Raw genomic sequence first — 15761 nt, 5'->3', positions numbered from 1 at the left:
GCAGGTGATGTGGCTGGGACAATGCTTCTGAGGTACCATCTGCCACACAAACACAGCGACAGCTGGAGATGTTGGGATGTCATGGAGCAGGTGAGAAAGGTGCCTGGGAGAGGGGAGAGCCTGGGGAAGTGGGAGACAGAAATGGAGAGGGAGATGGAGGGGCAAAATCTTAGGGGTTGGCAGTAAGGGTGCTCCTGCTGTGCAGGTGCTTGTGAGGTCACTGGTGGCTGAGCAGGATTTAAGGCAGGAGAAGGCCCTGGCTTGTGCAGCTGCTTGTGCTGCCACAGCTGGGTGAGTAGGTGATAGTGTAGAAGGTCACACCTGGCTTGTTCATGTGCTTGTGCTGTCCCATGTGCCTGAAGAGGTGCCTGCCTGAGGGCAGGAGCAGGATCTGGCTTGCGCAGCTGCTTGTAATGTCATCTGTGTTTGAGTAGGTGTTTGGGCAGGAGAAGCCTCTGGCTTGTTGTTTCAGGAATTACGCAGCTGCCAGTGAGACTGTGGTAGGAATTATGTGTGTGCCACCCCAACAGGGCTCAGCCCCAGGTTGCCCCTCGCAGAAGACGAGTCGCCAGTCTGCTGAGTAACTCGGTGGTTTATTTACCCAACACACAGAGCAGTTTGAGCTGTTGCCTCCAGGGAGGGACCCCTACTGCAGATTGCGCACCCCAATTATACCCTTACAGACAGATTCCCCAGAAAATACCGCCCATCACCCAATGCCCAAGTGCAATCGCTTCATTCTGGTTGGTGGTCTCTTGATTTCTTATTGGTTTTCTGGGTTGCTGGGTGGCCGCCTTCTGAAGTTACCTCATTCTCTCACAATTGTCTCCTTGCTCCTTTTGCAGAAGGAATCACTGATGTTCCCTTTCTCAGCTGGGGTCAAAGGCTTCTTTCCAGCAGTGTCATTTCTCCTTCCAGGAAAGCAGCTGGGATGAGAATTGCCTTGCAACATGTCCCATCGTTAGGCAGGACACTTGGACAGTGCCAGGGAGGGATCTCCTTTACCCCTGTGGAGGGAAGGGATTCAGCTGAGTCAATTGAGGCACCTTTTGTGGTGTTTTCAGTCCTGGGGACAGGAGGGAACTCGGTTCCCTCCCATGCACACTACATATACATCAAAGGAGGTGGGATTCCTCTTGCCTCAGCTCCGGTGTGCACAACACAGCCGCCCTGGTGGGAGCTCCTTGTCTGGGCTCTGCTGCTAATGACTGGAGGTGGAGGGCAGTGGTGAGCTGCTCAGACACAAACACCTGGTAACATGGGAGGTACTGGAGTTGGTCCAGGGTACGTGCAGGGAACTGCAAGCTCTAAGGGAGCAACTCTGAGAGATGGAGCAACATCTGGGGTCATCTCCTTGGAGGTTGTTGGGAAATTCCTTTGTCCAACTGAGATGACAGCAGATGCCAAAATTTAGAGCAACTGCACCTTTTGCTACTCATTATGTTCAGGGCTCCATCACACATAACAGTCACTTGGAAGGACAAATGCCATAGCCTTCAACAGACCTTCCCCCAACATCTTGCTCTATCTTTTCCCGACTTTTATTGCTGAACATGACGTCCTATGGCGTGGGATATCCCTTTGGTCAGTTGGGGTCAGCTGTCCCATCTGTGTCCTCTCCCATCTTCTTGCCCACCCCCAGGCTAGTTGCTGGTGGGTCAGCATGAGAGGCAGAGAAGGCCTTGCTGCTGTGCAAGCCCTGTTCAGCGACAGCTAAAACTGCATTGTGTTATCAGGACTGTTTTGGTCACGGATCCAAAACAGGGCACCATTTAGGCTGCTGTGGAGCAAACTAACTCCGTCCCAGGCAAAAGCAGTGCCGTAAAGCCCATCCTACTCCTGCCGCACCAGCCACAGGCAGCAGAGAGGAGTGTTGGAGCACGCTGGAGGGGCCGATGCATCCCAGAGGCCTTCGGTGCCCACTCACGTAACTTGGATGCACACAAGTCTATGGGACTGGATGGGCTACACCCCAGAGTGCTGAAAGAGTTGGCAGACGTGCTCGCCAAACCGCTTTCCATGATTTACAGAAAGTCATGGCTAATTGGGGAGATCCCAATGGACCGGAGGGTGGCAAATGTAACACCCATCTATAGGAAAGGCAAAAAGGAGGATCCAGGTAACTACAGACCTGTCAGTCTAACCTCGATACCAGGGAGGTTACCTCGAGTATTGTGTCCAGTTTTGGGCACCTCAATACAAGAGAGATATCGAGGTGCTGGAGGGAGTGCAGAGGAGGGCAACGAAGCTGGTGAAGGGCCTAGCAAACAAATCATACGAAGAGCGGTTGAAGGAGCTGGGACTGTTTAGTTTGAGGAGGAGGAGGCTGAGGGGAGACCTCATCACTCTCTACAACTATTTGAAAGGGCACTGTAGAGAGGTTGGTGCTGGTCTCTTCTCACAGGTAATTAATGACAGAACAAGAGGGAATGGCTTCAAGCTCCAACAGGGTAGAGTTAGACTGAACATTAGGAAAGAATTTTTCACAGCAAGAGTGGTCGGGCATTGGAATAGACTGCCCAGGGAGGTGGTTGAGTCACCATCCCTGGATGTGTTTAAGAGACGTTTAGATGTGGTGTTGGGGGATATGGTGTAGGGGAGAACTTTGTAGAGTAGGGTAGATGGTTGGACTCGATGATCCCAAGGGTCTCTTCCAACCTAGACAATTCTGTGATTCTATGATTCTAAGCAGAAAAGCATAGAGATGTCGCACCTGTGGGGAGGAGCGGGCAGGACAGGTGACCCAAAACTGACCAATGAGGTATTCCATTCAAGGAAGCTGCTTTACACTGACTGGCAAAAATCATTTCAGAACTGTCTGAAAGACTCTCGTAACAGTGGCTTTCCAGTTTCGCTAACTGGCAATACTAGGAAGCCTCTGCACTCCTACAAAAATGATACTCAAGTTCTGAATTAGTTTAGTTTTTAAGAGTTGTCTTCATATGTAGCATTCTTTTTGGCTATTTTATTCCTTTTTCTATGTGTGTTTATTTCATGCCTCTGTAAATTACTCTGTATTACACCCCACAAGTTTGAATGAACATTTCCAACTTTGTCAGCCCCAGCAGAAGCGGTCTCTTGAGCGTGGGGGTGGAATGTGGGAAAGTAACAGAAGATTGGTGAGGAGGACTGCTGAAGTGCCACGCACCTGGGGTGCTGGACAACACATCTGTCACACTAATTGTTGTTCAGCCCCATGTGTGCTCTCAAGTGGAATATCCGCACTTAGATACCGTGAGCCTGGGATGGGCTCAGGGACACCTTATCTGGCATACAGGAGATCACTGCTTTGGTGTTGAAGAAGATCAAAGCGCACTGGAAAGCTATGCCTGCTTGAACCCTTGAAAAGCAGGCGAGAACAGCGAGTTGGAGCTCACGCTGCTGCTAACAAGGACTTTCTCCTGCCCTGTGGTGCCTGCATCCCCTGCTTGTGTCCCTCTGCCCGGGCGTTGCTGCGGAAACTCCCCGATTCGCGAGGTATTGAGATCACATTTGTTCTTTGTCTTTCATCCGTGGTCTTGTGGTCGTTCCTGCATCCTGCCCAAGTCGGCTCACACAGAAGCCTTTTGATTGTATCCCTTTCCTTAACGTGTGACCAATGCTGTATTATTGACCATTTTTATTAATCTTTCCACGGGGGGGGGGCGTTGCAGTCCCTCCTGGCACCAGCTGTGGTGCAGCCGCGGGACCCTGGGGTGCCCCCCATGGGAAATGTTAAAGAAATAGAGACCAACGTTTTATCCCTGGTGCTGTGGTTCCTCCTCCCGTCCCGCGGCTGGGGCTGTGCCCCCCTCAGTGCCCGACCCAGTGGGACAGGCTGGCACTGCGGGCACCCACCAGACTGGGGGGCAGGGTGGTGTCAGGGGAGCTGGGTGGGCTGGAGAAAGGGAGGAAGCACCTCTTGAAAACAGCTCGGCCCTCTCCAGACACAAAACCCTCCCCAGAGGCACCAGAGGGGACCCCCAGATCCTTGAAGGGCTGCCCCAGACTCCCTATGGCCTGCAGGAGTCCCCCCCAGGACCCCATAAGCGCTGCCCAGGACCCCTTACGGACACCCCACTGTCCTCCCAAATCTGGGTTCTTTACCTGCTGGGCAAGCCAGTAAAACACACAGAGCAGAGGTATTTCTAAGTTTATGCCATTAATCGCAGAAATGGGTGCTTGTCCCAAAACGGGAGCGCTCACACCTTAGTTCCAAAAATCTCCACTTTTACACATTGATTATTACATATTCAAACAATTAATACATATTCACTGTCATTCCCTCTAATGATTGGTCGAGTTTTCTTTGCTTCCCACGTAAATGAATGCGCAGACTCTGTCTTCTTTTTCCACTCTTATGTTTTTAATAAGTGGTATCGTTTGGGGAGGTGGTCAATGAGTCGGTGGTCACCATCTCCCCCCGGCCGGAACCACCTTTTACCTCCTTTTCCTCTGATCTTGGCAGTTCCAAGTGGGTTTCTGGGTTTGCTGACCAGGCCTACAGTTTGTCGCTCTCTTGATAGGAATGCCCTGCTTATCAACAGTGCTACACTGTCTGCTGGGTAGTTCCTTAACTGAATCGTAGAGAAATCGTGTCTACTAACTATTTTTCTATTTTGAGATTAGGTAAATAAATAGAGTTGGGGCAGTATCTAGGGCTTGAGCAGCAGCAGGTTTCCTTTGTTGCTTCAATTACATTTTACATTTAATTTTCCTGGTTTATGTCGATTTTACTACAACAATTCCCTCCCTTTGAGACTTAGCCAAGTCTTTCTGTACTTCAGTGAGCCTCATTTCCTATCCCGTATCACTAATACATAAGGTTGAGATAATTGCTTGATAACGATACTCTTAAGACATCTAAACAAAACACAAACAAAAATCACTACGATCACAAAAATGATTGGGTTTCACAATAGGCTTTGCAGCCATCAGCAAACTCAAAGCCAAGCAAGATCTCGTTCAACCATCTGACTTCTATTGCCTCTTGTAGATTTCTGTCATCCAAGCAGGAGGCAAATTAATTTTTCCTATCTTCTCTTTTGACTGATTCCCTGTCCAATCCATACACCAAGGAGTAGATTGCACGTAATGCCATTCTCCGTGTTCCGCAGTCTTCCACACTGAAGGGAACTGCATTCCCCGAGGGAATCGATCACATGGTCCTGTTTGCTTAACCAATACAGGTTGCTGGGTCTCGTTAATATGCCAACACCAATTTTCAGAATCATTCCCCAGAACCTTCCATTTCCCTAATCCAAATCCCCTTTCCTTTTTCAAATTAAATCTTAATCTTCCAGTTCCATTCATGAAGCTGGTTTCAAAGGTCCAATTCAAAGCGAGGGTTCAAATTCCCTGCTCCAAAGGAGAGTTTGCTATCTTTCGTAAAGGCAGACATGCTGTAATTGAACCCATGTTGGGGATTTTACTACAGCACCAGGACACCGCAGCGGACACACAGTGTCCTCAAGGGCCCGTCCAGCACAAACCAGGAAACCATAAAGGGACCGACAGCACCATCAGGAGACCCCCAGACCTGAAGCAGCCTCTGTTTTAGGCAGCGCTTCCAGGAGATGCAGTTTCTCAGCCCCAGCCTGAGAAGCGAGCTGCACCAGCCAGTAGGAACCATGCTGTTGCGAGTTTGCAACCGCCAGTCCCCATCTGCCACCCAGTTGGGGTGCCAAACTCGGATTCCAAAGCCGCGGGCGCAGCCAGCTGCCTGCTCGCAAGGACCCATGCGCCAGCTCCCCGTCTCAGAGCAGCTACGACATCCTTTTGGGGAAGGATGCCATGGAGAGAACCCCGAGGTCCACCAGCAACTGGAAAACTACACCCTGGAGCCCCTCTGCAAGCGCAGCACCAGCCGCTGCACTGGTGGCAGAACAATGAGCATCGCTTCCCGGCCACGGGGCGTCTGAGCCAGTAGTACCTCGCCATCCCCATCCACCGTCCTGCTGCCAGACCAGGCCTTCGCTGCCCGGGAAAGTGCCCTGGAGCATCGGCATGCCATCCTGGTGCCAGAGAATCTGGTCCAGATTCTCTTTATGCGTCAGAACTTTGAGGGTTTGGAAGCTGTACGGAACAGCAGCAAGACTTGCAGCAGGAATCCACACGTGGAGCCCTTCTGTGGGGCAGCGGTGGTTTAAATCCACCTACGGGGCTTTTGGACCTGTATTTCAGTACCGTGCCGGGTGTTTTCCCCAAACTCCCGCGTCTTGGCATAGCTTTGGCAGTACCAGCAGCAAGGAGCGGGCTTAGGGAGGAGGTGTGAACACACCGCCGCTTCTTTGATTTTCAGGTTTTTTATGTACAAGTGATGAGGAGCAAAAGGAGAATGTGCTGTTAATGTTAATTACCTAATCTAACTCTACTAAACATGTTTATACTTCAGCTCCCGGGTTTCCTTGTTTTACCCAATTCCCTTTCCCAGGTGGGGAGGGCTCATCGGGTGATAGAATGATTGCCTAAATGAAAAAAAATTATGGGTCTCTCCAACTATAACAGCACCACCAACCAAGCGGAACGAGTTTTAATTGCTTAAATGATTTACAGCACAAACAGCAAGAGCAGTCCCAGAACTTTTACATTCACCAACCCAATTTAATAAGTTAAGGAGTAAACATATAAAATGTGTTGCTGTCGATTGCATGCTGTTGATTGCAGACGCAAGAGCAGTCGCACTCATGCCATGTATGGTGATGTTGCTCCTCCTCCTCCTCCTCCGATTGCGCTTCCTCCTCCTGGGAGGCGCCTTCCTCCTCCATGGTTGCCGGAAGCGGCTCTGTGGCATCCCATGCCAAGCTGAGCACCTATCCGCCTCGCTGCGCCGGCTGCTCCCTGGCAGGCAGATGCGCTTGGGCTCCACGCCGTTCTCTCGTGGGCCTGAATTCTAGTCTCTTGAATTCTCTGTTTAGAAAACTCTTTAGTTGTGCTTATCTTTCAATTTGTTTTCTGGCGAAAACATTTCTTCCACAGTTATGCCTTGTGGGAGTTAAAGCTCATTGGTGGCAGCTTGTACGTGGCATACAGTTGAGGAGTGTGTTTTGTTTTAAGGGTAAATCTTATCAGTTTCATTCTGTTCGTTCAAAACTCGGAAGAATCCCTCTTTGCCCCCTCTGCCCTTCCCCCACCCAATCATGGTACTTCCACTGGGGGAGGGACCAAGTGTGGCCCCGCCCCCTTCTCCTCCTCCCCCCTTCCCCCATTCGGGTGGGGGTCATGGGGTGGGGTATGGGATTGGGGGGGGTGGGGGGTAATTTTTGGAGGTGTATTTGGGTGGGGGATGGGTTTTGGGGGTGGGGGATGTACTTGCGGGGGATCATGGGTTTCCCTCCACGGGATTTTTTTTGCCCTGTTCCAAGACCCCTCCCCCTGCCCCCATCCTGGACAGTCTGGAACGGCCAGATCTGTGTCACGGGGGAGGGGAGAGGGGGGGAAGGGCGGGGAGGGGGGAATGTGGGGCCGCTGAGGGGACGGCGGGGGGGGAAATAGTAAAATAAAGTAAAATAAATAGAATAGGATAGAATAAAATAAAAGTATAATAAAGTAAAATAGAATTAAATTAAAGTAAAATAAAGAATAAAATGACATAGAATAAAATAACAAAGAAAAATAAAATACCATAAAATACGGTTAAAGAAAATACAATAAAGAAAATAAAATAAAGAAAAATAATGAATATAATAAAATAAAGAAAAAGAAAAAAATAAGTAAAATAAAGTAAAATAATGTAAAATAAAATTATACAAGAAAATAAGGTAAAAGAAAATAAAGTACAAGAAAATAAAGGAGAATAAAGCAAAATAATATAAAGTAAAAGAAAATAAAGTAAAACGTAAAATCAAATATAAAGTAAAATAAAGTAATAAAATAAAATAAAATAAAAGAAAGAAAAATAAAATTAATAGAGCAAAATAAAATAACATAAAATAAAATACCATAAAGGAAAAAACAAAATAAACGAAAGAGATAAAATAATACAATAGGATGAGATACAATAACGCAGCAGCACCCGCCCCACTCGTGGCACTACTTTTATTCTCGGCCACTGCAGTGATTGGGGGATTTGACAGGATGGACCTTCCAAGGTCCCCTCCCACCCAAACCAGTCTTTGGGTCCATGACTGGAAGTGTCTGAGGTCAGGTTGGATGGGGCTGCAACCAACCCTGTCTACTGGAACCCAAACCACCCAGAAATCCAATCCAAACTGTTCTTTGGGTCCGGTTGGAGGTGTTCAAGGTCAGGTTGGATGGAGCTGGGACCAACCTGGTCTACTGGAAGGTGTCCCTGCCAATGATGGGGAGGTTGGACTGGATGGACCTTCAAAGGTCCCCTTCAACACAAACCGTTCTGTTGGTCTATGACTGGAAGTGTCCAGCGTAAGGCTGGATGAGACTGGGACCAACCTTCTCTACTGGTTCCCAAACCTTCCAGCCCAAAAATCCAACTCAACCAACCCAAACCTTCTATGAGTCTGATTGGAGGGGTTCAAGGTCAGACTGGACGGGGCTGGGACCAACCTGGTCTGTTGGAACCCAAACCACCCAAAAATCCAACTCAACCAATGCAAGCCATTCTGTGGGTCTGAGTGGATGTATCCAAGGTCCGGTTGGATGGGGCGTTGAGTAACCTGCTCTACTGGAAGATGTCCCTGCCAATGACAGGGGAGGTTGGACGAGATGGACCTTCAAATGTCCCCTCCAAGCCAAACCAGTCTGTGGGTCCATGACTGGAAGGTCCGAGGTCAGGCTGGTTGGGGCTTGGAGCATCCTGAGCTGCTTGAAGCTCTCCCTGCTAATGGCCACCCCACCAGAGGGCAGCAGGTTGGCGGTTGCCGTGTCACCACGGTCAGTCAATCAGCGATGAACATGTCACCCTGATGTCACAAGGAGTGCATGACACACCCACTCAGAGCAGGGGGTATAAAAGGGCCCACCGGGTGGTGGGTCCCACACTTTGCAGGAACGTCCATAAGACGACCTCCAACATGGCTGTTGCCACCAAGAACCGACCCACCAGCGTGAGGCGGACCAAGATGGACTTCTGGGATGGGATGGAGCACACCTTCGCTATGTCCAGCGTCACCGCTGAAGGTACGGCCAACTGCAGCCACCTCTCCGGCAGCCAAGACTCAAGGGCTTGTCACCATTTTGGAGCCAGCCATGACACTTGGCGTCTGCCACTGCGTCGCGGCTCAAGGGGGAGGTGTTTGGGGTGGACCTGAGAGCTGGTGGAGATGGGGCCTGACCTGGTTCTTCTTTGTTTTTTCAGAGCGAACGGCCGTCTGGGATGCAGTGGCTGGCTACATTCAAGACCAACTCCTGCTCCACAAGGTGGTGCAACACCCGCGTCTTCCTCATCCACCATGAGGGGTGGTGGGATCCCCCTGGGGCGTGGCCTGCTGTCACCCTTCAACTCCTCAGAAAACAGGAACCTCACCCCGTTGTCCCCCCTGACAGCCAAACGGGGCCTGTGCAATGTTGGTGTCACCTCTGGTAGGGCTGATCCTGGCCACTGGAGACCCCCTGGGATGTCCTTGTCCTGGTTCTGCCCAAACTCCAGTGCTGTTTTTTTCTCCTGAGGAGGGGAAGGACTCAACATCTCCTCCCCAAAGTTCTCCCCACCGCCCAGCTCATGCCTCCGAACAGTTGGAGAGGGCAGGATCCAGCCTGAAGCACCATCCCTGGATGGGGGAGGTCACTTCCAGATCTTCCCTCTGGCCAATCCTCACCCTCCCACCCTTCTCGTCCACTTGCAGGGCGTCCGAATTCCCACCCTCGGCTCCTTCAGCACTGTCCCCAAATGCGTCCAGGTCGGAGATGAAACCCTGACTATCCAGAAACCGGTGTTCCACCTGGCCAGGAACCTTGCCGTTGTCCACAACCTGATGGACAACAAGGACTACCTGCCCGGTAAGATGGCTGACTGCACGGTCATCTTCTCTGAAGCAACTCCAAAGTCCAAAAATTGAGTGGTTTTGAGTTTTTTTGGGGCAATGCAATGATTGTGACGCACAAGCTGTAGGACACAGGCCACCGGGTGAGCATCTCCATCCTTCTGTGGTTTTTCCAGGCAACAAGGAGCTGGAGTCCCTCAAGTACTCCAAGGTGGCCGTGGCAGCCGCTGTGTCCCGGCAGAAAGTGGTGGACTGCATCCAAGGCACCACGACCCTCCTCTCACACTGCCTGGGGAAGGGGGAGAATGTGGCCCTCATCCTGAGGGAGGTGGGGGTGCTCCTCATTGAAGGCACGAAGGTGCGCATGAAGTTCTACCACGACTTTCTGGAGAGGCTGTCTGGGAAGGAGAACTTGAAGAAGGTTGCCTTCAAGGTGAGCGTTTCGGTTTCTCTGTGGCGCGTGCGGTCCCACGGCAGTGTTCCGGCACTGCTTGTGTGGGGTCCCTCAGGACACGTTCAGCCACTCGGTCCAGGTGAGAGTTATGGTCCTGCCAACACTTGCTGCCTCGAGCTCCTCCAACACTGAGTGCCTCAGCCATGTGGAGGATGTCCCGCCATCTTTGGCCTCCTCCAATGTGGGGTGCTTCAACCACGTTGAAGATGTCCTGCCATCTTTGGCCTTCTCCAGTGTGGAGTGTTTCAACCACGTTGAGGGATGTCCTGCCATCTTTGGGCTCCTCCAACACTGAGACCCTCAACCACATTGAGGATGTCCTGCTGTCTTTGGCATCCTCCACTGTGGAGTGCTTCAACCACGTTGAGGATGTCCTGAATCTTTGTGTTCCTCCATTGCAGGTCCCCCATCTGCTGGACATGATTGTGTCCCCAGTGGTACCCGTGGCCTCACTGAGTTTCTCCAGCCATGTCATCCTCTTTCCCAAGTGAGTACGTTGGCGGCTGTAGCCGCTCTTTGATGCCAATGCCCAAGATAGCATCTCCTCCTTGTGCTACCATGGGTGTCCTCCTCTGAGGACACCAGGCGGCGACTCTTGATGATGTCCCCAGGCCGCAGTCACTCCCATAAGGCGGCTCTGAGGGGAAAGACAGAGGAATTTGGGTGACATTTCTTCTCGTGGTGGCCTGGACTTCTTTGCTGGGCGACTCCATTTCCCAGGCCTGTCCTTGGGGATGGGATGTGGTAGACTTGGGAAGACAATGGCCTTCATGGCAATGCCATACCCTGCCTGCGGGCAGGTGGCCGCAGCAAGTGGCAAGTGCTGGTGGTGCCATGGGTCATGTGGGTGTCTTCTCCTTCTTTCCAGATTTGTGATGGAGTGTGTGCCCAAACACCCACCCAGGGCTCTCCTCAAGACCTCAAGACAAGTCCCTGGTGAGGACAAGCAGATGAGAAAAGACAGTTTGCCACCTCTTCAGCAAGGTGGGAAAGGTAAAGCAGCTCCCAGCTCCTCTCCATGGGACGGGCAACTAACATGCCATCTTGTGGGGAAATGGCTGACGCTGAGCGCCAAAAGGCTCCAACTTGTCCCAAAGCTTCAGGCCAACTCCTGAGGGCTTTTTGTCCTAACGATTCGTTGGCATCACCAAAACAGAGCCCCAGGGTGGGATGTGCCCAAGGGTACGGTGGGAGGATGGTGGGCCAAGGCCTTCTCCCCCTCTTCCCCTCAGAAATGACACCTACCCCCAAAAAATTAGTCCCTGTCCCCTCCCCGGCATCACCCGGCTCCTCCTTCCTGACCATGATGATGATGATGAAATCAGAAATTGGAAATGGTGCTGGTGTTGGGGAGGACACGATGGGGCTGCGAGAGGGGCAGAATGTCCACCCCTTGGACATTTTGGGAAGAGGCCTGAGCACCCCCTGCGTCACAGCGATGCTCTTCTGAGGAGGTGTCTCCTTTCTGGTTCCAGTGGGGTTTCCTGGTTTTCCCTTTCCTGCTGGTTCCGAGCCTGACTCAAACCGAAACGTCACAGTTCAGGGAAATCTCAGGGCCACAGAAGAGGAAGAGGACAAGGTCTCTGGCCAGGTGAGGCTGAAGGCTCAGGGCGGGCGGCCGCATGGGGCCATTTTACCCGGAGAGGTGGGAGATGCCCCATCCCCGGAGACGTTCCAGGCCAGGTTGGATGGGGCTTTGAGCAACCTGATCTGGCTGAAGACCTCCCTGCTCATGGCATGGGTGTTGGACTACGTGGACCTTCAAAGGTCCCTTCCCACCCAAACCGTTCGATCAGCCTGACTGGAGGTGTTCAAGGTCAGGTTGGATGGGGCTGGAACCAACCTGGTCTACTGGAAGGTGGCCCTGCCGATGACGGCGGGGGATGTTGGACTACATGGACCTCTAAATGTCCCTTCCAACCCAAACCATTCCATGATTTTCTGACCCAGCAAGAGCCCATTCCCCAGCCCTGAACACTCCTTGGCCATCACCACCCAACAGTGGTGAAGGCAGCACCTGGAGGGGTGGGATGGGGCTGCTGGGAACACCCCCGTTTCACAGGGCTGGTTGTTCTCCAGCTCTTCAGGAGAGCCCCAGCGTGGTCTGGGGACATGGGGACAGCTGTGTGTCAGATGAGGGTCCTGGCACAGGGGGTTTCCTCAGCCGACCTGCTGGTGGCTATGTGAGGAGGCACATGGCTCATGGGGAGGGGCAGAAAGCGGCCCCAAACCCATTGCATCCTCAGGTAGACCTCTCCCTTTGTGTCCTTCCAGGTGGCGGTTGGTGGTCCCAAGGGTCTCCTCCGCCATAAACCAGCCTGTGACCAGCCAACCCAAGGGCAAAGCCATGCCCAAAGGACAAGCACAGAAGCAGAGCCAAGAGCAGGCAGCAAAAACTCAGCACTACGGAGGAGGAAGAACAAGAGAAAGAGGAGGAGAAGGAGGAAGAGAAGGAGAAGGAGGAAGAGAAGGAGGAGAAAGAGGAGGACAAGGAAGAGGAGGAGGAGAAGGAGGAAGAGAAGGAGGAAGAGAAAGAGGAGAAAGAGGAGGAGAAGGAGAAGGACGAGGAGAAGAAGGAAGAGAAGGAGAAGGAGGAAGAGAAGGAGAAGGAACAGTGGAGAAAAACCTCACCGAACGCGCAGCGCTGAAGGCGGTGAAGGCCAAGTCCTCCCATCCTCAGGAAGCCTCGGCCTTCATAACGCCTGTAATAGCTGTATTATCAGCAACGAGCTCCGAGTCAGCCTGCTCGAGGAGCCCACCTACGGGGCCCTCCAACGGCCACCACCGAGCTTGAGGCAGCAAAACCAGCAAAGCTGTCCCTCCATGGACACCCCTGGTTTGGTCCAGCCGGTGGGTGAGGGGACCACCTCCAGGCCATTGTCTGGCGCTGAAGACCACTTTGGTGCTCCCTTGGCCGTAGAGGCCACGGTTGGTCATCATGAAGGAGATGAATAAAGAGATGTTGTGAAAGAACATTGACCACCTCCCTCAACAAGCCTCCCCAACTCTTGGAGCACAGGGCAGAGGGCGGCTGCAACAAGGAGCTAGTGGTGGCGGTGATGCTGGCGGTTGGCAAAAACACCTTCCCTGATGACCCCGACAGCTTTGCCCGCTCCACCTCCTTTAACAAAGTCCAGGACTTCTTGGAGCCTAGGGTGGAGGGTGACTGCTCCAAGGACTGCCTGGTGCAAGCAATGCTTGGAGATAATGACCCTTTCTGGGGAGTGCCAGACACCCCCTTGCAGGACCCCAAGGGGAAGCAGGGTGGGGTGGCGGCAGGCCTTCCCACCTGGCTGACACCGAGTCCTTTGGAGACTTCCAAGAGGAGCTCTGCGGAGAGTTCAGAGAAGACTTTAAAGGACAGTCCTGTGAAGAGTCCCTGGAAGGATCCCCTGAAGGGTCCTCCAGAGAGTCCCCTGCTGAGAACCCTCCGTCACCTGCTGCCAAGAACCCTGGCCAGACCCCCGGCTGTCCCCCAGCACTGGCCACCCCGCATGGCCCAACTGTTGAAGGAGCCGCTGAGGAGGCAGCCCCGTGAGGTTTTGACCTGCTCGCTGCTGCCACCAGCCATTGTCTCCTGCCAGGCTGTGCCTAGATCGGGAGAGGTGGGTGGCAAGCAGGCCAAGCGCCCCACGCCACACGGCACCCCCAGGACTCAAGAGACCTCCCCATGGGACAACATCCCACCCAAGAAGAGGAAGAAGATGGTGGTGTGCCAGGTAGAAAAACACTCCAAACCCCTGTGGGAGGGGACACCGGAGCAGGACGGTGCCGCAGTGGGCAGCAGCAGGCAGCACATGGGCAGCAACAAGCAGAGGGCATCTGATGGCAACACCATGGCCACCAAGCGACCCAGAACCCTGGGGGATGCAGGGGGGCAAAGTGCCCCACCCCCCCCAGCCGCTCTTCATGGGCTGATAGAGAAGGCATGGAGCACGGATCCCCACCGCATGTGACCCGCACCCACCCACTCCAGCCCCAGACCTCTCCCACATCTCTCTCTCTTAATTCATTAAAGGTTTGATGTTTGGTTCACAGTGTGTCTGCCTGCGGTCATTCCTGCAGTGGGAGGCGTGGGGGTGAACGCAGCCCATGCCACATGTGTTCATCTGACACTTCACCTCTTCATCCTAGTATATGAGGAATCCCCCGAGATTGTGGGTGGAGACTTAATCAGAAGCTTAATTCCCGGACTCAGGGCAAACAAGCTAGAAAGAGCTCTCAGAAATCTCTCCGCTACCATGGAAGGCACAGACAATGGCACAGCAGACGCCACTGTAGCCTTGCAACAGGAACACTCTTCTTTAGCTTTGAGAGCAGGAGAACATCATCTAGTACTCGATATGCTTACCCTGCAACAAGGAGGCAGATTTTCACTTTCTGAGCAGTTTCGTGCAAAAAATGTCAATGAGCATTTGCAAAAAATGTCAATGGAAACTCTTATTATTGTAATATTCTTGATCCTGTTACTAAGTTTTGTTTGGATTGTGATTAAGTGTTGCTTTGCCTTATGCCATAGAACCAAACGATCGAACACAGACAGTGATTAATCTCACGTTTGCCCCTCGCTTGGGAAAGTCCTCCTCCTCCTCCACCATCTCTCCCTTCACACCCAGCCATTTCGCATTTGTAGATGCCAGAGAGGCTCACAGCCTCTCCCTGCAGGACTGTCACCCAACCACTGGATCACGCCATTACCCATGCCATCAGGAGGGGAGTGTGGCGACACACACTTGGTACGACCTTGGGTATGGCATGGGACAGTGGAAAGCGCTTACATACCGTGCTTGCGCTGCTCACCGTAGCTGCACGGACCCACTCGCACACAGAAACTGGTGACCATCCCCGTAGAACTACTTGTGGATCACCAACCCTTTTGAGACACATCCAGCTGTGTACGTAAAGGACATGTCTTGGTCAACCAGTTGACCATAATAAGACTGAACAGAGAAGGGGCAATCCCATAAGAAAGGCACCCCAACGCTGACTCCGGGCAGCTCTTGTTGCCTGGTCCACAGCTACTGCCCAGCGAAGGAGATACCCTTACATTATGATGGAGAATATGAATAATCAACAGTTTCCCCGACTGTTGCTCAAAAGTGGGTAAGTTTAATTGTTAACACCGTTGTATGTTGCCTACATGGCAAGTGAGGTTCCCCCTTCTCACTTTCACTCATGCCTAGATTGTTTGAGCTCCGCTCAGTCTTAATTATATTGATTGTGAACTTATATTACTGTAATAAGGTTATCAGACTTGGTCCATAGACCATTGCTGTTTTATCGCCCGATACCCAAAGAACCCTTGCTGTGTGACAGGCATCCACCTCTCTTGGAAGTCGCAAGCAGTAGCTCCCAGTGTTTGGCAAAGAAAGCTGGCAATGCCAGGGCAATCCCAGAGCACAGTGACACCTGGTCATTCAGGTTAAGCT

General features: G+C 52.3%; 1 protein-coding gene across 1 annotated transcript in view; it reads right to left on the bottom strand.

Annotated features, from left to right (window-relative positions):
• The window catches only part of LOC309675613 (acrosin-like), a gene marked incomplete at both ends in the record, with an annotated part of 59748 nt that extends 44573 nt beyond the window's left edge, over positions 1-15175 (bottom strand). The window contains one exon of the mRNA XM_082487940.1: positions 15115-15175. Coding sequence (XP_082344066.1) covers positions 15115-15175 — 61 coding nt within the window. The remainder of the gene's footprint in view (positions 1-15114) is intronic.
• Between the last annotated feature and the right edge of the window lie 586 nt (positions 15176-15761).

The sequence above is a fragment of the Vanellus vanellus genome, assembly GCF_965231255.1.
Source record: "Vanellus vanellus genome assembly, chromosome: 9".
NCBI classification, from domain to species: domain Eukaryota; kingdom Metazoa; phylum Chordata; class Aves; order Charadriiformes; family Charadriidae; genus Vanellus; species Vanellus vanellus.
The sequence above is the reverse complement of the archived record's forward strand: the minus strand, read 5'-3'. Positions and strand labels throughout refer to the sequence as shown.